Source organism: Lycorma delicatula, chromosome 4 (assembly GCF_047948215.1).
Source record: "Lycorma delicatula isolate Av1 chromosome 4, ASM4794821v1, whole genome shotgun sequence".
Taxonomy (NCBI): domain Eukaryota; kingdom Metazoa; phylum Arthropoda; class Insecta; order Hemiptera; family Fulgoridae; genus Lycorma; species Lycorma delicatula.
In genome coordinates this window covers 123,646,361-123,670,499 of record NC_134458.1, presented here as the reverse complement: position 1 = coordinate 123,670,499, position 24,139 = coordinate 123,646,361, and the positions used below count along the sequence as shown (strand labels likewise).

Sequence of the window (24,139 nt, the reverse complement as noted above, 5' to 3'; positions counted from 1 at the left end):
TTATCCTAAATATTTTCTAGTAATCTTTGTCAATTATATGTAGTTTTCCTGCATGCAAATGTTATTAGTTTTAAACACATTATTTATGTTTTGCATTTTGTGATTAATTTTTTCTTTTAAGTAACATTTCATTTCTCCTTTTGTTATTTTCTTATATAATCATACTCCTTAATTATTCTATAAATAAATGTTTTTATAATTTTTATTTAAATGTAAATAAACATTGTATTTTATTATTTTTGGCGTGAATATAATTTTATGATAATTCCATTTTCTATAAAACTAATTTATTTATCTACTTTTTTTTATTGCAATAATAATGTATAATTAAATTTATTATAAAATTTCATGAAATATATAATCATAAAAATTATTTATTGATGTAAATTATGTGGTAGCTAATGTAGATTTAAACGACACAGAATAATATTATTAGCATTCATAAGGTAGCAAAAACAAGAAACAAAAAAAAATTAATCAAAAAGATGTAATTTTAAATAATGATTTAATAGTAGTTTACATTTAAAAGCTGTTATTTATTATATTAAATATACTGTTGTTGCACATATGCATGATATTGTGAATTGAGCTAGCCTTAGTATACACATTTGATATCTGTCTCCTGACTTATGAATTAATGATAATTATTTACTTTGTGTTGTTAATGAATAGAAAAATACACTTCACTATTAACTTTATTGTTATTACTGCATGGCTTGTACTTTTCTTCTTTTTGTCTTTCAGATTTACTTTTTGAATGTTTAAAAAAGATTGAAACTGGCTTTAACTACTGTATTGAAACATAAGGTTTCAATTGCTCTGTGCTTTATTTTTGTTGTCTATAATATTAAATGAATTTTTTCCTAGATTCAATGTATTAAAAATGTTTGTTTATCTGAGGTAATATGTCACTCAAATAATGCAGACTATATATATATATATAGTATTATTTAGGCTAAGTGTTACCTGGATAATACAGATTCTAAACAGAAATTATATGAAGGAACAAAAATACTGATACTTGCATTTTTAATTACTCTGCAGATGTGTAAACAATGTGCAGTGGTAACACTGGTTAAATCCTTGCCATTTCATGTAAAAGCCTGATTGATCAAAGCCTAGCTAATAATAATAATAGGCCATGAATAAGGCTGAGTTGTTTTAACACCATCATTTGACATTTTTATCTCCCAGTTATTTTTATTATTGGCTTCAATCAACTGGCTTTGTAAAGGTTCAGAGAATGTGGTTATGGATCTCAAATTAAGCTTCAGTAGACATCCTGGAAATTTCTAGAATATCATATGATCTATTCACTGTATTTGTGTAAATCAAAGGCAGGGCTACAAACACATAAGTTCTACTGCCTGATTTTTTATTTATTTCTCTTTATGCAGTTCATATTTTTGTTATTAAATGAAATTGCAATATTCAGGAAATAATTTCTCAATTCTAGCACTTTTTAAATAATTTATTTTTTTTTTTTAATATTTATATATTTAGATAAGATGTGAAATTTCACTATTTTTCTACATGATCACCCTCTCATTTGATTTACTTCTCTAGGCACAAAATCCACAGTCTAAAACTGTGTTGGTCTTGTAATTATTAAACTAAATGTCTTCTATAACCAAATCATTAAATGTAGTACATTTTCAGAAGTTAAATAGGGAATTTTATTTTCTGTTTACCTCTGTAAATTAATACATTTTTGTATTTCTTATTATTTGTTTGATTTAAAATATAAAAACTAATGTATCTTTTTTCTATTAGAAAAAAATTCAATCTAAGTTTTAATTTAATTGTATTTATCTATTTTTACATCTGTGTTTATAATAACAAAAAACCATTAGAGATGTCAATTATTCTCTTGCTTTTCACAATACCATTGCTTTTTTTATTTATTTCCCTTTTTTTAAACAACTACAGACTAATTGTTCAATTGCAGCTGCTAATGAAAGATGAATTTTTGTAGCATGTGAAAAATGTCAATCCTGATTTGAATTCAAGCACAAGACGATTTCTGAATACTTCAAAACTGGTTTATAACAATAAAGTTTTATGTATTATTAATGAAGCCACAGAATAAGTTTAGTTAATATGAATTCTGGATAATGAGAACTTCAAAAATTACTCCAAAAATTAATTAATATAATTAATGCATTAATTATATTATCTGAAATTAATAAGAACAAATTTATGGGCATTGTGTTATTACTATTTTTTTAATAAGAAAATTAATTTGTTAACTTTTCTTATACCTATCTGTTGAAATTTTGTTTATTGCTTCAACTGTTTATTAATTTAAAAATGAAATGAAATCAGTAAATGTTTAGTCTGTTTAAGTGTTTGAATTTATAAAATGAGCAGATGTCAGACAAAAAACAGTTTAAGAATGATTTATTTTGTTTTTGGTATTTTCAATTTTTTTTTTTTGTATCCATATTTTTTGTCTCCAATGAAATTTCTGATGTAGAAGTACTCTGTTTGAAATAAAAGAAAATATTAAAATTGAAAATTATCAGATAGATCTCTAATACTGTTAAATTATTTTGAAATATATATTTACTAATTAAAAATGTAATTGATTTTCAATAAATTTGAGTATATACGCTATTAATCACTTTAGACATGGTTTTGATAAGTAATGTCAGTGTCTCAGCAGGGATCACCCTGAAAAAGTTCAACTGCTGAACTAAAATTTGGCTTAAATCTTGTTGGAGGTAATATTACTTCAATAATAAAATAATGAAAAAAAAAACAGTCTTTTACATAAAACCTTTGTGGTAGTGTTATTTCCATCAATAATTGCAGTTTTTTTTTTCTTTAATTCATAACCGAATTTTTTTTCAAGTTCTTTCAGTACATTGAATATAACATAATTTTAAATTTTTTAAAATGGTTATTTTATTTAGGCTTTTGTATCATAGTTTGGCGATTTTGTTTAGGCTTTTTGTATATCCTACTTTGTTAATTATGAGTTGGGAAGTTATATTGTATTTTTGATCACTTACATGCATAAATATCTTTTTTATCTTTTTTGGATGGATTAGATGTTTAATTATTAAGTGCACAGAGTCTCTGCATTCACCTGGTTATTGACTATATTCTTTAATTCTAATTAATTTACTATCATTTCAAATGCTTCTTTGCTTTTTATTTCATATGGTGATATTATTATCATGGTGTGATTTTTCCTTTTTTCTTATGGAAGAAGAGAAAGAAATTAAGATTTTTGTTTTGTAGGGTTATTAGCAAGGGTCATGGAAAAGACAGTCAGTCCTTCAACCCCTCACAATCTCAGTTTTCACAATTCTTAGAACATTTGAGGAGAAACATTTTGATATTAAAATAGTATGAAGTATGAATAGAATATTACTGATTGTACCTTTATTTAATATACCAGTTACTGCAGTACATAACTTAAATAAAGCTAGCTTCTGTCCTATATTACAGGATAACCCATAAATTAGTGGAATTTTTGGCTAGTGAGATTAGTAGGTAATACCTTAAAACAGAATGAAAAAGAAATATTTTTAAATATGATTTGGAGAATATTATAGATACCATAAAATTATTAAACTTTAACCCTCAAATTTTTTATTTCTTATTTACGTCCCTAATCATATTCCATGGTGACCCCATTAACTATAAAAAAGGTTGTTTACTTATGAAGATTTTTTTATTATAAAACTGGATTGGGTCACATAAGTCACCTTAAATATAGGTTTGTGAATCGATGCAATTTACTAAAATCCATCAGAGTATGTATTACATTTACGTAAATGGTTCAGTCCATTCAATCACTGCCGCGTGACTCATTCACAATGTAATCACTCAGTTTTTACTTTTTTTTTGTATTTTTGTCAGTGAATGAAGATGTTTTACTGTTTTTAAACACACTTAAATGTTTGTATGATTTCATGTTGTTCAGCTACAACATAAGAAATCTTTTTTTATTTAAAAAAAAATATTAAAGTAGAAGGCATAGTAAAAATTAAAATAAAGAAAAAAATACAATCTACAAACAAAACCAGCTAGTATTGTGTGAAAGAAGAATTTTTAATACACAATCACAATAAAATACAAGTTATATAAGATGTAAAATACAAAGTAGTTTAAATATAGCTATTAAATATCAGTACACATCAGCATATAAAGTAATTTTGGATTTTTCACAATTTTTGAATAACTATAGCTAAATTTACATGATAATGGAAAGGATAACTTAATAGGAAAGGCTCCTTCATTGATAAAACAGAAAAAGAGTGACTGGTGACTTTCATAGCAAATTAATGAAAAGTAACATTGGTAAAATCAACAATCTTAATGAAGAAATATGAAAGCAGATGAGATTGCAATGGTAAACTACCCAAACTGAAAGAAATCATCTGACTGCATCAAATTTTGTTCAAATTCACCGATGTTGGCTAAAAACCTTTAGATGTTTGTTGGCATTAGAATTGAATGTAGTTTGGTGAACAAGAATTTTTTTCATACTAACATGGATGGCACAGACTGCATAGACTGAATATGTATCGGTATACAATTTTTTTTTCTTTTAGACAGAACCCATCATTTCAACAATAATGAACATTAATTGAGTAGCAGAGAAGATTAACAATTTATTGTGAAAGAAAATTCTAAAAATTAAGAGATTGGAAAAATCAAAGTCTGGATCACATTGTCTCACTATATATGTAAATTTATGGACAGCCTCTGTAAACATATGTAGTAAATGCTAGCCATGACAACATAATGACACAGTTTGCCTCATACAGATTGTTTTATATTACAAGTAATTTTATGTTACTGTAAATTTTACAAAAAGTACCTTTTGACAAAAGTATATGGGACAAAATGATAATTTATTAAATTGCAGTGTAATATGTTAATGATTCCTGTCTTTTACTAAATTAGGTTTATTGGATAGATCAAAAAAGTTGTATTTTTTTGTGGATTATGTGTTTTTATTGTTAAATGTTACCATTGGTGAATTGAAGTTATTTAATTATCTCCTATTAGACAAAGCTTGTTCTTGTGCATTGCATCAGGTATTTTCATTTTACTTTGTGTATTTCGCATATTTGTGAAAATGTTTTAAAGTTATTTGGTTACAATTTATAAATTATTATTGATCTATGTAGTCTATCTCATGCAGTCATATAGTTTTTTTTTTTCTGATTTGGTGGTGGTATATTGAGAAGACTATATAAATTTTTCAATAATTTTTTCATACTTAGTTTTTCTGCTTTTGCTTGTTAAAAACAACTATAAAGCTAAGTTGAATCCTCCATTATAATTCCATTAGTTCCTCATGCTGAGACGACTGCAGATAATTTATCTTTTCTGAAGGAATTATAATAATTTTTTTTTTTTTATACCACTTGATGTGAAGGTTTCATCTTAGAGTAGTAACTTCTTTGGGTTATATTTGCCAGTCTCAATCTTTATTAAATAATCTTTTTATAATTATTTAATAATTTAATTTTTATTGATATTTTCTTTCTTTAAATTATCTTTTTATTGTTTTTATTATTATTATTATTATAATAGTAGTGGATATAAGATGCATGTTTGTTTTAGGAGGGCCGTTTTAATTTTTGGCTCTTTTTATGGAGCCTGTTGACAAGTCCAATATTAACATTATCAGCACTATGTCAGTATCTTTTGGATAATTATATTCTGCCTTGTCTTTTACTTCCAATACGATTACCATTTCTTCTTCTCAAATCAATCGTTCACAAAGTTACATGTTCTCTACATTTGGGTACGTCCATTGTGTGTTAGAGTGATTTTTTTTATTTTATATTTTATTTTTTGTCCTTCTACATTTATAATGTAAATTATTATTTGCTAATTTGTTTATTAATTCTAGCACATTTTTCAGTAATTTATTTGTGTTTGTTGACGTGTGATGATTTATAATGAATTAGCTGTTTTTTTTTGGTTTTTTTTTGTTTTTTAACAAATTGCTTTACCTGTTTAAATTCTGTGTGTTTGACATCAGTTCAAGGTATGAGTTTTTTTTGTTTGGTTGTAATGTATTTGAAAGTTTTAATGATCAATTCTCCATTGCATTGTGACTTCATCTATTTATTTATCTCATCCAAGAAGTCAGTTTAAATCTACATCTATATGAAATTATATCAAAAAGTCTTTATTTCAAGAAGAAAGGCACTGAGTAAGATGTTCTGGTGTAACTGCATTTTTTATGCTTTAATTCCTTGTGGTAACAATGTCTTGATCTCCTAAATGTGATATTCCAGAACCCATCGATTGTGGAATTGCTTTCATGGAAAAACTTATATCAAATACATTTCACAGGAATTGAAGCATGTGAAAAATGATAGAAGTAGGACCAATAATTGAATTTTAGAGGAGTTATGATCTTTAAGGCATATATTGGCTATCTTTAATTTGATTATAAAAAAATTTGCTGTCTCTGCAGCTTGAATCAGAAGTGCTCCTTCTGGAAAATGAAATATAAAGACATTAATTACTTTTTGCAAAATTGTTTGTGCTGACCCTATGCTTACATCCCATAGATTGAAGATTATAGACCAAAGATTTTATGATATTCTTTAAAATTAATTTCAGCCAATCTGATTCATTAAACTGTATAACACATATCAAGAATGCTGGTTTAGCAGATAGGTTGTTAATTGAAAAATGAAGAAAAGAAATAATTGTCTACATTTTACTTTTTTTTCTTGGAAAAGAATCTGAAACACTTACACAATACACTTTATGATGAGTATGTTGAGGCATCATCTTAAAACTGAACATGTACTTCATGAATTAAATCCCTCTTTAGATAAAAATAGTTCAGTTCATAATTAAGATAGAAGATCATTAAAATAAAGCTGTATCAGATATTCTGGAAACTTCCGAAAGTGTCAAGCATCTTGCATTAAATTGTCTCTTGTTGATTGTAAGCCAATTGGGATTTTTTCTAAAGTAAACATTAAGAGGTATTTTCTCCCCTTTTTTTATGCAAACAAAATAAGATCTTGTTATACCTATCTTATATCCTAAGATACAAGACCTTTTAAGTATTTAGATGTAAAACTATCATTAAATGGTATAAGTTTTTAAAAATTATTATAAGTTGTGGAGCAAAGTTATATTTCTAAAATACCCAATTAAAAATACCATTTTTGATGTAAAAAGTTTTTCAGTGCTGAAAAAACATGAACTGACGTAGTTTGACACAGAAAGAGTAAGATTACAGAGTGGGAAGATATTTTAAACCTTTAGGGTTCTGTCTGCTTTTGATTCAGTTAAACATTCATGTAGAATATTTGTCTACAAATAATGAAAATAGTTAGCCACTCATTGCTCTCCTTTCCTTGTGGTAGATAGACAAGTCAAGGAAAGCCAGACCAGTTATATTTTAATGTTAACAATTTCTTAATACTATCTTCCAGCCAACATTCTCATTAGCAACACGTACTGGGCTAGAAATCCAGAGATGTAACAAGTTACAAATAAATTCACTACACAAACAGTTGATCCAGATGCCTGTAGAACAGCTGCCTAGAATGTTCAGACTTCTAAAATATCACATCAATCTTGCCAGCCTCCATGGCATGAGTGGTAGCATCTTAGCCTTTCATCTGGAGGTTCCAGGTTTGAATCCTAGTTGGGCATGGCATTTTTCATAACACTAAAAAACTCCATATCTCATGCACAAGCTTCAACTTATGTGGCAATATCATCAAGCAAAAAAAAAAAAAAACCAGTCAGTTGTATTCAAAGACTTTACATTCAGGACATCTAACACGATCTGTTACTGACTTTATATAATTGTATAAAAAATTTTTTTTTTAAGTTGTAACTAGTTTTGTTCATTAATTTTATGTTATGATTTAGGTTTGTTCTATCACTGGTTTACTCATTTTATGTGAACTTTTTTCTATTAAAATTTTTAAATATTTTTGTATTATTATTATTATTATTATTGCTTTTTGTAGGGCAAGCAACCTTGGATTTATATTTTCTATAGTATTATTATTGTTATTGCAAATTAAGTTGAGTTTCATATATTTTATCCAAAATTTCAGTTTTATTTTTTTCATAAAGAATATTAGTTTGTATTTTTCTCAGTGAAAATTATATATCAACTGAAAAGCTAAAATATAAAAAGTACAGAATTTAAAATAACCTTTTTAAATATTAAAAATCGTAATTCACTTAGAAGTTGGGAGTGATTTAGTAGCATAGCATTAACTACTATTATTTTATTTAACATTATTATTATTGCTAGTCTTAGTACACTAGAGCTTAACATAGTGTCTGACAGATATGACAGTTTTTAAAAGCTTGTGTTAATATTTTAACGCTGTATTTAACATTAACCCATTCTTTATCACTAATTATATTAACATTAATTAATTTTTTTTTGTGTTAATTAACACTCAGATACTCCTAAAATTCCTTTCAAAATAATGCTTCAGCTGTGTAAAAAGTTGTACAGTGAATGACATCATACAACCAAGTAACAATACTTACCTTAATAATTTATTTTACATTTCTTTTGTGAATGATTTTATCTGAGTGCAGTATGCAACTTGAATACATAACTTATTCATTATTAATATTTACTTATTTGTTTATTGTAAATTAATGAAGATTTTTTTACACCCACAAAATATTTTAATTTATGTTAAAATTAAATAGTTTAGGTTTTTTTCACTAATGATTCACTCTGCTAGGGTTTGACAAGTTTCAAAATATTAATTCTTATTTCTATTGTTAAATTATTATGTAATTATTATATGTAGATAATATTATTGTGTTTTTTAATTATTTTTTTGTTTATTATTTAATTAAGATAAACTACTAAATCAATACTTTAAAAAATCATGTTATTGTATTTAGGTGCCCAGAGAGGGTTTTTGATTACTTCCTCTACCCTCCTTCTTCCAACCAATACTTAATCCCAAGATGGGATTAACTATTGTTATCCAACAATAGGAAAAGTATGTCACCTATTGTCCTGTCTCTATCTGTTGTAACTTACAGTAGGATAGACATTTTTATGTTGTGTTATCAGATCAGCCTGTGAGAGACTATCCATAGACTTAATTTTTTATCCAGGAACCAGGAATTTAATAGAATAGAATATCAAAGTAATTGAGATGCCTGCCTATTAAAGCCAGCTTCCCACATTTCCAAGATTGATAGCATTATAAAAATTTGAAATGTATGGACTAATTTAATGGAACAGGAACAGAGTTACTACTCAGTACAGTTTATAATACATATTTTAAGACCATATCAGTTTAATTTTAATTTAATATTATTTACATAATAAAAATCTTATAAGCAGTATACAGCAGAAATCAGTTTTATGTATTTACTTAATCACTATTGTTTTGGAGAAATAATAGTCACTTAAATAACTCTGCTTAACAATTTTGCAAATAAAAACCTTTTTGAAATAGCTGATCACTTAATTGTTTGGCCACTGCTTATATACATCCCTTTATAAATTCATAGTCTATAGGTTCACAACCCTTGGAACAAATCAAGGAGCAGAATTTTGTAAAACAAAAGAGATAAACATAAAGATAATATCAGTATAGTATTTAAACAGCAGCCACATTGCTAAAAGACAGTTTATTTAAATAATAACATATAGTTTTATAGTTTTCCTTTGAATGAGTTTGGCATTGTTTCATGTGTAATGATCATTACAGTCAGTTCCATTATAATCAAAAATAGAAAAAAATTATAGCATTTCATTATCAACTATTATTATAATAATTTTTATTTTTTTAGTTTTAAGGAAAACATGATTTTTACCGTCTTAAGATTCCTGTCACTGTAATATTATCATAAGTTACAATGTTTCTAACTAAAAAAAAAAAAATTAATCAGCAAGTGTTCTTTGTTTATTTGAAGTATATAATTATTATATTTTTTATTATTGTTTGATTTATAGGAATCTCTGGGCGACAGCTGTCAAGGAGATAACCCATACAGAGTACTTGTCGAAAAATATGAGGCACTTCTAAAAGTACAACGTCATCCTGGAATCATTCGACCTCCTCAAACTGTCTCAAGTAACAATTGTTTATCATTACAAGAAGAACTTCAGTTGTCAGGTGATTTTTCAAGTTTTAATAAAGAAGAAGAGGATGTGGATAGTGAAGGTGAAATCCGTGAACTTCCTAGAAAAGAACCAGTAAAGACAACAACTAATGGCACTAAAGCATTTTCAGCTACACCAACTGATTTCTCAGAAACTGAAACATCATCATCTGGATTTTCTGATGAAACCAGTAATAAATGTACTCAAACTGATGCACACTTTCCACCAGGATCTTTCCTTTGCACTATCAGTGATGGGGATGATTGTAGATTTAGTATATATGATGATGCTAGTCCTGTTGAAAGCAGGTTTCGGAAAACACCAGAATATCGACAGTTATTTAGAGAGATATTTGCGGTATTAAAACGAGCAGCTGAAGCTAAAGATGAAGGTGAAAAACTTCCATTACTAGATGATTATACACCAGTTTGTGAAGATGCTCCAAAAGTACCACCAGTTACACCAGCTAAAGAAGATGCACCTAATGTGCCTGATTCTGAAGATAGTGTTGAAGTTTCTCTTTTATCTGAAACAAATTCTGAAGAATTAAGTGGTGATGTTAATGGAGATAAAGTTGCTACTACAACAGCTCTTTCGCCACAAGATATTGGACAAATGAATAAAGAATCTCAGAATACTCTAACGACTTCAGAGACTACTTCTTTGACTGCCCAGGATTCAGAAATGGATAAAAAGAAACCAACAAAAGATATTCTTGAATATATTTCATCTGGTGTTGGAAATAAAAAGAAATCAGGTGCTAAAAAACATTCCACTCCAAAACCGTCTTCTACTTCATCAGATTCTCCAACACTTCTTGGAATTAATGCCAAAGTTTCTTATTCTAGCAAAGTTACCAGAAGAAAAAAAGAATCTAGTAGACTTTCGTCATCAGATGGTCCTAATAAAGTATTGCCAGATAGATCGACATGGTGTGTTTCTGGTGTTAATATAATACCACAGTCAGGTAAAGATAATCTTACAAATGGATTAGATGGAGCAAGGCCTGAATCACAATTACAGAGACATTCTGTATGGGATGTACAACCGTTTACTAGTTCAGCATCACATGAAGTCGCAAAACTTAAAATGTTGGAAAAATCTTATGCTGAAGTTCTTAGGTTGGGAAGACAAAAGAATTCAAATAGAAATTCAAATCATCACCATCATCGTAAATAGATGAAAAAATTATATCATGTAATTTATCTCTACTGTATATCAGAAAAAAATTATAAATCAACAAAATAAATATCATTCATAGTGACTGTTTAAATCATATGAAAAAAAATATCAATCAGTTGATTTATAAAGAAATATTTTAATGACAATATGATAATAAAAATGAAATCCTTAATTAATTAAAAGTAATTAATTCTACTTTCCATAAAACCCCCTTTATTATTATTACTATTATATTAATAACAATTATTATACATGTATACATTTAAAGTAAGATATTACTACTCCCTTTTACAATCATTTTAAATGAATAGTATTTTAATTAATTAAAAAAAAATTACATTATTACATAATCAGATTTATTAAATATATTAATATTAAACATTCCTTTAATTTATAATCATTGTAATTTTATATATTATATCAATTAATTATATTACATTTTAAAATTACTTAATTATATATTTGCAATTAAACATTTTAATTTGTTTGTTTTTAAATTAATTTGTATTTTATGTTAGTTTTTTTTTTCACCCAGTGAATAAGTGGATAAATGATTTTTAAAGTTATTTGTTAAATAAATTAAAAAATTATGAATTCTGTTAATTGATTGGTGTCTTGTTTTACAAGATTGCTTTGTTTTAAATATATTGGTAAATTTTGTAAACTTAATGATGACATTAGCAGTAATTACAGTCATTATATAAAAAAAAGAAACAATTAGTTAATATTATTTTATCATAATTATTATTTTCATTTTATCATTTTGCTTCAAATTTAATAATCAGTGTTAAAATAAATATGTTATTATAAAGAAAAAAAGTTTCTGCAGATGAAAAAAAATTAGCTTAATTTTTTTTTAGTTTTTAAAATTCTGTTATTTACATCCCTGCAATGAATTAATTAAACTTGATCACATGTTAACCAGTTTAATAAAAAGGTTAAAAAACATATATAGAATCATTGGCTTTATACTAATGTTTCTAGTAATTCTTTTTTTATCTTAAAAATCGTTCTTTTCCCTTTTTCTCTTATCCATAACATTCTCTTATAACATAACAGATTATGTTATAAACTTTTCATAAAAACTTTTTTTTAATAAATAATGTTTTGATAATATTTATTTGAATGGCGTAATTAAATTAATATTTCTATAAAATTTATCAGGAATTTTCTAATGTTTTACTTTCTTATTAAGACTATAGATGACATCCATTATTATTAGCATAATGTATTTATGCCAAGCATCAATAATTTAATAATATTTAATAATTCCTTAAAAAAAAATCAAACATCTTCATATGTTGTTTTATTTTAAAATATTTTTTTTTGCAGTTTGTCAATAAATTGTAAGTTTCTTTTTTACATGAAAGATAAGTAAAATATTACTTATAAAGAATGATAAAAAGTTTAAGAATAATATTGTTTCTTAAATTTGAAGTAAATATGGTAACTAAGAAAATGTGGATTTAATTTATTTGTTTTTTTTTTTATTATCATCATTATTATTATTATTATTAATTTTATTAAAATGGTATCACATAATTCTGCTATTATACAGTATATCATAGTTATTACGTATTATAATCATGTGCCATGTTTTATGGAATTAATTTAAAATACAAAAAAGAAAAATGAAATTAATGTTGTAATTTACTGTATTATATTGAATGGTATACATATATATATATACATATAAAATTATATTATATCCTCCATATACATTTTTTACCTGTACATTTATTTTTTTTTAGATAACTGTCATTTCATTTTCGAGCCTAATTTTTTTTGTATTTTGGACAAGGTTGTCATCTTTTATGAGAATATAGAAATGATGAAGTATAAAAGGCAGTGGACCAAGAATGGAATATTATTCATTTAATTATGAATTAATTTGTAAATTATTAGTGTCATTTTTAGAATTTCTCTCTTTATTAACGATTTCATTTCATAAAATAAAAATAAAGTTTAATAATATTTTTTTTCTGTTAATTATATATGAAGTTCTTTTTGTTTTATGATGTATCCAAATAAAGTTATGTATGTGTTTTTCTTCTTTCTTTTTATTAATATTTTTATCCTTAAGTTCACTTTTTACTATAATTGAATTTTTTTTAATTTAAGAATTCTATCAAAGATTTAAATTGTTTACAGACAAGGTTCTAAATCAAAATTTAATAAAATAAAATATTGTAATTTTAATAACTTAGGTGAGCTCATTCTTATAATCAATAACTTCAGCATATAAAGAAACATGACTTCCTGCAGATTTCTTTCTCCTAGGAACATGGTTGTCTTTATATTTTTATATGATTTTACTTGCAAAATAATTTTTCTTTCATTTCGGGAATGTATTTGTATTAAATTACACAGTAGCTTTTGAGAGCAAAATTTATATTTTTGTTATGTTACATCATAATTTATCAAATACAATGTATTTGAAGGAAAACAAATTTTTACTTCAAATATGTATTTTTTTATTATATTGTGTACATTGCATGCAGTCTGTTCAATTAGTGAACAATAAGCAACCCTGCTCCAATGACCTAATGAGATGATGATGATATGTTTGGCATGTAAATGTAGTGTAGTCTTGTACAGACCCAGGCCAATTCCTAAAATGTGTGGTTAAATGAACCCCAAACCACCAAATTACACTGGTTCCACTCTTTAGTACTCAAGTCCATATAAAAGTCACCAAACTTTTACTTGAATTTGAACCTCATAACCTTCAAGTTTAAAAGGCAGCTGTTAAATTATTTGCAACGATGAGTTTATGTCTTATTAGAATTATAGAATTATATAATTAGTTATTATAGAGAATTATAGAGTTTATTATTATTAGAATTATATCAAATCAAAGAGTGATTAAATGATTGACAACAAAAAACAAATAAACAAAAAAAAAATGATGATCAACTCTGACTTAGGGAGAATATTGTCCGACAATGTCAAAGGAGTAATGAACTAAAAGTTAAGAATTAAAAAATAAAAAAATAAAATACAATTATTAAAGAATAATAATTAATAATCAATAAAAATTAATAATAAATTAATTTTTTTGTTTGTTTATTATTGCAATAATTAATAATTATTGAAATTTATTAAAAATCGGGCATGTATAACTAATGTATATATTGTTCTTGTGAGGGTCTTTTTTTCACTCAATCAATGTAGTTAACTTAAATGTAGGTAAAATTTTTTTTTTTTGCTTTTTTGGAAACTTTTGGTTCAATTGATTGCAATCAAAAGGGAGGTGCACAACTAGATGTTACAACAGTCCTAAATCCAGAATTTCAACATTCTACAGCTAGTCATTTTTTAATTATGTGAGATACATATGTATGCACATACATATGTACATACAGACGTCATGCCGAACTAGTCAAAATGGATATTTCTGTTGAAATCTGAAAACCAAATTTTTTTGCAATCACAATACTTTCTTCACTTCGTACAAGGAAGTAAAAAACAAAGGATGAGAATAGGTCTAGGGTAATTACAAATAATGTTCTTCCTACTTGATATTAATGGAGTGCATTTGGAAAGTCACAGTGCAGTATCCTTTAGAATTATGTGGTTCATTCTGTTCTTTTTGCATTAGGTTGGTTGCCCTATGGATTTGTTGGGCAGTTACTCAGTAATAAACCAAATCATTAGTTCTTGAGTTGTGATTGAACATGCTTCTTTCCATTTTGTATTTTTTCATTTATTTGAATTAATAGTTGTGAGAAATGTAACGGTTCTTTCGGTAGAGAAACATATTTTTCTTCACGTCTTTTTTATGTAGACAACAAGTACAATGATTTATTGAAGCACAAGTTTTCTGAAAAGTTTCCAAATACTCCTGTTCTTCACTAAAATGCAGTTTGAACTCTTTTTGAAAAATTTCAGGCAACAGGCTTTGTTGAAGATGCTGAAGTGGAAGACCACCTAAACTAAATGAAGAAAAGCTGCTTGATATTTCAGGTGCTATGGCCGAAAGTCCATCGAAGTCAGTGCATAAGTTAACACAGCAGCAATATTTCAGACTTGCTACCATACATAAAGCTGTAAGAAAAGAATTGAACTTTTCCCCAACAAAGTAATGTGTGTTCAAGAACTGAAGCCTACAGATCATGCCAAAAGACTAAATTATTGTCAGTGTTTAAACGTTTTAGTGACCATAATTCTGTAGGTATCCTCAGCATTATGTTTTTTTATATATGAAGTGTGGTTTCATCTGGGAGCGTAAACTGACAAACTAAAGACTGCAATACCAACACATGTATAAGATATTCCAATACATCAGCAGGTGAAAGGGTATGAAAACAATTTGAAATGTGTGCAGTGTTGTTTTGATGATGGAGGAAGTAATTTCAACACCTTTTATAAACTATTCCAGTTATTATAATATTTGTTTCTATAAAATAATGAAATAGGGAAAATAATATTGAAAAGGAAAAATTTAGTTATGAAGACATTTTCCTGGTTGACTTAAAAAAAAGATTTTAAACAGGATTCCTTAACAATATCAATCAAGTAAAGAAATCAAGAGCAATTCAGTCAAGTAGAATTATGTCAGATCATTTCAAATCAAGGACTGACCTGATCGAAAAGGGTTTTCTCTACTTTTGGAGTGTTACCAACCGGAGCTTCCTTACAAAAATGCTCAATGAATCTGTCTCTTATGTTTTCATCTGCATTTGTATCCTTATATTCCTAAACAGTGGCAGAGTCTTTCTCCAATTAATACTCAATTGTGTCTGACATTTTGACTTTTGAACACAGCACAAATCAAGATTCAACACGAGAAATAAATTAATATCAACTTCTAAAAAAACTGGTACTTCAATAATTAAATGAAAGCAGCTGCTTAACCTTTATAATTACCTGATAATGTACAATGTTCTGAACATTGTTATATCATGAAAAGGAACTTCATGGCCACTCTGTAGTATTAGTGCCATTATTCAGTAATAAAACTTCCAAAGTCAATAGAATCTCTGCTGTTCAGGAACTATAAAACATGCTCTTAACAGATTCAAAAGTGGTGATTGGCAATATGTCTTCAATGAGTTCCAAATGCACTCAATGAAGTCACAGAAATAACATTCAGTACTTTCCATCCTAGTTCATGATATACAAGAACTGTTAAACCATATATTTTATCTTGAAGGTCGCAGTTTAAGTTTCCAATTTAAATAATACAGGTCAAACCTTGGACAGCACTAAAAAACCAGTACTGTCTGGGCTAATCCTGGATGTACGGTAAGCCTACCAATATGAGAGCAAATGTTATTTATAAACAAAAGGTTTACCTATGGGTTCACCTATTTCTGCAATTGTCTGAAATTTTTATACAATATTTTGAAAGTATTATAGTTCATGGTATACTGGGTGCACACCAAGTGCTATTATGGATAAGATATGTGGGTGATACTTTGGTTATAAATAATTCAGTTATAAGTAACATTTGATCATTTTGATGAAACTTAACAATTATAATGGTTAAAATTTACATGCAAAATGGAAAATAACAGAAAAATACATTTTTTAGTTGTTTATATTGAAATAAATAAAACCAATGTCATACAAACATCAGTTTAAAAAAACCCCCACAATGAATAGCATTATAACATATGTAAATTCTAATTACCACCCATAGTCACAAACTGAGGTGGGCCACCCTTGATGACTGACTGGGGACCCCTCGTGTTCGGGGGTAAATAAAGACCATAGTCCCGGCTGGGTCTCTCCCTCACAGGTGAGACCTGGTTTCAGGCCTGGCAAAGAAAAGACCGAGTCTGAAGTGCCGGATGAGCGACCCCCGTGAGGCACGACTTTGTCGAATCCCTTGAGGCGAGGCACCTGCTGAGGTTGTGCAATGTATTCGACACAGGTCAAACCTCACTGGTAAGGGGAAAAAAATTATAACCATCGCGTTTGCGGACAAAGTTGTGCAATACACAACACTTTACAATGTCAACAGCAAAATCTACATTTACATCAATTGGCCTGGGAAATATACGCCACTTGTTGCTAAGAATTCCAAAGGTACAAACCACATAACGCGTAGCCCTTGGCAACCTGTAGTTAAAACTCTTTTCGGTACTGCTAATTGTTTGCGAGAGTAAAGGCGAAGAAGATTAGTGATAGCCCAAATGATTCATCTCCCACAAACGCAAAAGGTAAAGATATCCTAACACTCTGTACTTGTTCAGGTCTAGGAAGCATTAGTGTGTTAGTCTCAATCTTTCTATATAAAGAAGAACTTCTAAAAATCGTGGAATTCGAGTCTTTTCCAAAAGATTCAATGTCAACCTAGATAAAACTGTAATTTGAATCAACTATTGCTAATAGTATGATAGAAAAATAATTTTTGTAGTTCATATATGAAGATCCACTTGCAGTTGGTTTTATAATTCGAATGTTTTCCGTCTAAACAACCCTCACACAGTTGGGAAAATTAGCTCGATTTCTAAAACCCTTGCTGTAATATTCCAATCTGCTTCATTAGGAACAGGTATACATTTTGGTTTCATCACATCCCACACTGTTCTGCACACAGTTCTTACAATTTCACCTGCCGTTGAACGTCCAATCCTGAAGTTATAGTGCAAATCCTTTAAACTGCTTCCACTACCAAGATACCTAAAAATAAAAACAGCCCTTACAACTGAACAATTCAGATGTGGTTATTATTTTTTCTTATGATGTCGTTTATTTGACAACTCGGAAATATTATTTTTTTACAGTACAAGATGCAGAGAAGAAATGGAGAAGTATCAGAGATAACTTTGTCGGGCTCTAAGTGTAAAAACCATGTTAAGCTTTTTAGCGTGGGCTGGTCGTCTTGGGGGAGTTTAAAAAGAAAAAAAAAATGTAAAAGCCATAGGAAGTATATATAACGGCTACGTTTTTTTAGAAAAGCCCATGGAATTGCAAGCAACCAACAGCAGTATTCCAGAAAATCTAGAACAGGAAAATAATAGTAGTATTGATAAGGAGAGTGACAGTTGTGAAAATGATGTTGAGGGAACTGAAGTCATCAAGTTACTCAACAACTTCAAAACAACCTGTAGTAGTAAATACTGCAAAGCATGTCAAAGTTGCTTTCTCTGTCCTTTTAGTATATTAAAAGGACCAAAGTTCCTTTCTTTGTTCATACCCTAATGGATGTTAGTAATCCACCAATGTCTTTAACCCTTTATTGAGTATGGCTGTTCTGGAATGTCCTAATTAAATGGTGCATGGTAGTGACAGTTATACCCTGAAAATTATCATAAAGGAGTAAGAAAAAACATCAAACTTACAATATCATAAAAACTCTTTGGAATTAAAGTTACAAAATTTCTTAATAATTTCAAAAAATTACCAAAAGAAATTTAAAAATTGTTCTTTGCATGATAAATTTTGAAATATGGATAAATGCATAATCTAATGTTACAATCTTGACATTCAAAGGTACTGTTCTTTTCTCTTTTCTTGTTTTGTTTTCTTGTTTGCACACACAACACACTTCCTTTCTTGTTTCCTCATCTTTACAGCAGGCATCGAGGTCGGCCGGGGGAAGTGCTGTTGTGGTTTCGCTTCTCGTCAAGGCCATGAAATAGCTGCTGCTACTACTTCTTTTGAAATGTGATGGTGTTCTATGTATGGTGTTGTCTGAAAGATTTAGTCTGTCACTGAAAACAGAAGTGTTATTTTAGTTTCGCAGTTCAAACATGTGAAAAGAATTCAAAACTACTAGTATGTGGAAAAACAATTTCCTGTACCATTTGCAATATGTTCGTGCTGAAACATTGAAGGAAATCATCATATCTGTTTTATGAACTGCACCCATATTCTTGTTATATTCTACAACTGCTTTGGGCTTTTGAATAACATATCCATGCCGATTGATGTCAACCATAGACTGTGTGCAGTGCTAAGCATTGTTATTTCAAGCTTGTCACACCACCTGACTACAATCATTTCTCATTTCCTTCTTACTCCTTACAACTACGCCTTGTTTGAGACAAACAAGACATGTTCTTCCAATTCAATCTGACTGTACCACATTCTCCAGTAGAGTTTTCTTGTTACAACTGACACAAATCTGGGCTGGAATACCAGTTATCTAAAAAAAGAATATGATTTTTTCCAAAGAACAGCTTAATTAGAGTTCTAACTACTTTTCTTGAGGTTTAAATTTCATTTGTAGCATCAATATATTTAGTACTTTTCCCTGTGTGTACAAGAAAATCAAGGACCAGGTCTGTTTAACTGTCACATAGAACAAATAGCTGATGCCAAATCAATTTCGCTCGAAGGGAATATATTGATTGAAACCAAGCTGTCCTTTCCAAAGCATCAAACTTTCATCGATTACTAGGTTTTGACCAGCAGAAATACTTCACAAGAATTTTCGTCTAACTCTTTCAATTACATTTTATATTTTGTATAGCTTATCTCCACTGTCTGCAAGTGAGATATCATCAACCCACCGAGTTGGTCTAGTGGTGAAAGCATCTTTGCAAATCAGCTGATTTCGAAGTCAAGAGTTCCAACATTCAAATCCTTGTAAAGGCAGTTACTTTTATACGGATTTGAATTCTAGATCAAGGATAGCGGTGTTCTTTGGTAGTTAGGTTTCAATTAATCACACATCTCAGAAATAGTCGACCTGAGACTTAAGACTACACTTCACTTACACTCATTCATACTCTGAAGTAATACCTGACAGTGTTTCCAGGAGGCTAAACAGGGAAAAAAGTGAGATATCATTAAAGTTTAACACTCTTAGTAAGACAAGAAAAATGTCTTGACTCATCTTTTGAAAATATTGGGGGTTGTCAGAAAAGGATCTTTAGTTTAATACAATTTTATACTGAGAAATTTTAATCAATGATAAGTAGAACAATCATCAACTACAGACCAAGCATCAATCCTACCAGGAATATTCCTACCAACAGTAACATTAATATTTGCTCCAGATAACAATCTCCTTCCATCTACCATTCCAGCAAATGTTGGATGGCTTTTAGGTATTACGCGGATATTTTGCTGCACGCTCAGCGACTCCTCTTGCTGGCTGTTACAGGCAGTTACAGAACAGTCTCGCGGGAGGTAGTCTGTGTTATAGTCGGAGTCAAACCAATAGATATCTTGGCTAATGAGCATAAGGAACGATTAGGAACAATAACATAAGGAACAAATTAGACAAGTTTCACCATATATAGAAAAGTAAATATATGTTTACAATAGATTTATTATTTGTTATGATGAAAATAAACTGAAAGTGAATAAAGGTTTAGAAAAAAGTATCATCATTGGATACAAATCATATTTTATCAAATGATGAGAAATCATCATTGGATAAAATATCTATAAAATATGATTTTTTTTTTATCCTTATACAAAATTACAAAACAGTTGGTATGGAGCTATAATTTATTGTAGATCCAATAGCTTTTACTGCCGTACCATTCAGATACATCGTCACACAGATTATGCAAGTGAATTTGGGTGGGTATCACCAGATTGTCTGAACTAAAATCATATTTACAATTAACACCTTGATATTTATTACACAATCCATAGGCTACTCCTAATAATGTGAATTGTTCACTTTTTGCATTAGTTATTTGTGCACTGTTTATTACAAAAGGTAATCTAAAGCCTACAGGTGTCACTGCACACCGCACTCGTTTGAGCTCACCACTTCAGCTAGATTTTTGAATTCTGCCTGCGACAGATACCACGGTATGATGTCCGTGGAACATGCAGTAAAAGAGTGGTCACGTAGCCGATGTTCTTGTAGGTGACCGCTACCGCAGGGTTACCATCTTTAGCCGGAAACGCCTGCGTCCATTGTACTTTATTGTTAAGATGCTGGTACTGGTAGTCTCAGGTCTACATAAAACGATGGTGATTAAATGTCAATTTACCGGTCTTATAGCCGCCAGCTATTGGTCTGTGAACAAAGGACGACCCCTTGGCACCGCTGTTCAACGACCTGTTTTCTAATCTTGCCACCTTTGCGGGAGGTTCGTCAGCCATCTCGATATCTGATGTACGGCTTCTTGATATAGGACATATAGGGCTTCCTGATGTTTCAGATATATGACTCCGGTAACGGATTAAACTGCAAGACCTCCAGCGCCAACCAGGCTATGCCAATTCCCAGTCAGAATGAAATCCCCCAGTAAAACGGCCAATAGCGTCCTGATCGGCCTGACCTTTATTTTGCTATTCTGTGGCTGATTTGTAGTCCTTGTTGTGCTCGAGCGCGATCTGATCATCAAGACCTGCTGGCGGTCTGTTATCAATAGGATTACCCAGACCAAAATAGTTTTTTTTGACCAGGAAAGTTCATACTGATCGGTCACACGTGCCAGGCTGTACTTATATACAGAGCCCCCACCACGTACCTCACAACCTGAGCAACAAGCCAGCTGGGTAGTTGCCCTGTTCTGTTATAGACAGATCCGGCCTCTCACCTCGCATACAAGATGACAGCGAGCAATATCAGTGAATGGAACACTCTTCTTGTTTGCTCTGGTAATTTGAATTCAAATGATGGTGATGCGTCAGAACTAATTGATCTGACACTGGCAAAATTATAACCCTTCTACCTACTCTCATAGTGTAATATAATACCTACAATAATAAATTTCACTGATAATAAATTTCTTGTGAAATATTCTTAAACTTTTGACCAGAGAAAATCTTGCATCTTAAAAAATTAAAGATGTAGGATTTGGATTTAAATACACTAATTATTAAGAATGCAAGATAAACACTTAATATTTAAGGCATCTGAACATTAACAAATTGTATTAAATTTTGAGTTATTTACATGCTATTTTTACAATTAATAATAGAGTGATAAGCATGCTTTAATAATTATAATATTAGTTCTTAGTTGATTTTTAACTTACAGTTCTTACAGACCATACATCTGATTTATAATTGTTTACATTATGATTTGTAATTTAGCTCACATATATTGCAAGAGAGTATGCATACACTTATACTCTCCACACATTTAAACAACAGATAAAATATAATTTGAAGAAAAAAATATATGCATAAATATTAAATGACATTATTGCTTAATTGAATCTTCTTCATCAATCCACTTCCATTGCAGATAATTTTCCACTCTGTTAAGACAAGTAATCATATTATTTCTCCTATTCTAACTTTGTTATATATTTGGAGTTTATCTTCAGATATTTTCCCTGATCTTTGGAAGTTTGCTATTAAAACATTATTACAAAAACCAACAAACCTTCAATTAAAAATTATCATCCAGTCTCTGTCCTCAATATTTTTTTCTAAAATATTTGAATCATCTGCATTCTCATTAATGCTTATGTTAATCATAATATCAGTTTCTTAACATAGGTTTATGAAGAATAACTCAACTGCAACCAACCTAATATCTTTCTTGTCATGTGTAGGACTGACTGTAGAAAATAGAGGTAAGTCAATGGTATAATACTTTGACTTTCAAAAGGCATTCAATGTAGCATCCTATTATATCTTACATTTCAGATTATAGAAACTTCACAAGAATGGTTTCAGTGAAAAACAAATCAAGTGGTTTGCATCGTATCTGAGAGCCAGAAGTTTGTTTTGTTGGTAATACATCAGACACAACCTTCGAAGCAAGATCCAGAAAGTATTATAACTGTTATAATTTGGGCCTGCTAAATTTTTTAAATTTATTAATAATATATCAGAAAAAGAATGTGATTCAAACTAGGCAATTCAAAATAAATTTCACACTGAATCTAAATATTCAGCAGTCTCCTTTTCACAAAAAAATCTATTTTCCAATAAATCAGTTTTCATATTATTAAAAAAAGAAGCAACTCAGAGACCTTAGGTAGTGGGCATTATATGAAAAGCTATATAAATTATTTAATAAACACATAGAAAAAGTGTAACCTTGAGCATATAAAATAAACAGAAAGACTTTTCCTTAACATCAGTACCTGCTTGTTACTTCATAAAGTTTTAGTAAAATATTATCTAGAATATGCCACTATCACCTGGAATAGTCCACAAACATGTACTGAGATTAATGTAAAGAGTAGTCTTTATATTAATATAAAGAATTGCTTTTATTTCCTGTTTGAAATTTATATTTTACCTAGTAAAAAAACTAATTACTAATGGTTTGCCATTTCAAAAGTTTTAAATAATTAAAAATAAGTAAAATCGTTCAAGTAATTTTCATTGGCAAGTCTTGGACAAAGATAGCAAAATGAACTCATTAAACTTTAATTAGTTACAGTAAATGCGAATTGATTAAACATTAGACTATTCTATATTTTAATCCATAAAAATATATATGTGATTTAATATTGCTGGTGGCTCAAAGATAAAAATTTTGTTATTATAAAACTAGCTTAAAAAATTAAGAAATATGAACTGTTTTAACAAAAAATGACTTAATTTTTAACATTTAGATTAATTTATTTAAATTACGATTGTTTGCCATTCAGACAACATAATAATTTTAAATCCTTGATTCTATGAAAACATATTAAAAAAATATAAATTTATTTTAATATATAAATTTTTTTTAATATTTTAATAGTTGAAAAAATCTAATTTCGCCGGTTATTTGGAGGTATTTTTGATTTGAGTAGTGTTAGTTTAAATATACTGCATTTATGATCAAATTTTTGTAAAATTGATTAGAAGAAAAAATTAGGTATTGTAAAATACAAGAAATAATCGCTTTTTGAAAACGTGGATTTTTAACAATACAATTACTTAATTTTCATAAATATTGTTGAGGTGGATTTAAAAATTTATTTGCGCCTTCTAATTTTGAATGTTATATTAGAAACCTGACATCCGGTATAATGCTGTTCCGGTTAA

General features: G+C 28.7%; 1 protein-coding gene across 11 annotated transcripts in view; it reads left to right on the top strand.

The window, feature by feature from the left end:
- The window catches only part of Cen (cerebellar degeneration-related protein 2-like), a 593,469-nt gene extending 580,139 nt beyond the window's left edge, over nucleotides 1–13,330 (top strand). For all 11 annotated transcript variants that reach the window (XM_075364140.1, XM_075364150.1, XM_075364148.1 and 8 more), the window contains one exon: nucleotides 9,950–13,330. In XM_075364140.1, coding sequence (XP_075220255.1) covers nucleotides 9,950–11,278 — 1,329 coding nt within the window. In that variant the 3' untranslated portion in view covers nucleotides 11,279–13,330. The remainder of the gene's footprint in view (nucleotides 1–9,949) is intronic.
- The last annotated feature ends 10,809 nt before the right edge of the window (nucleotides 13,331–24,139 follow it).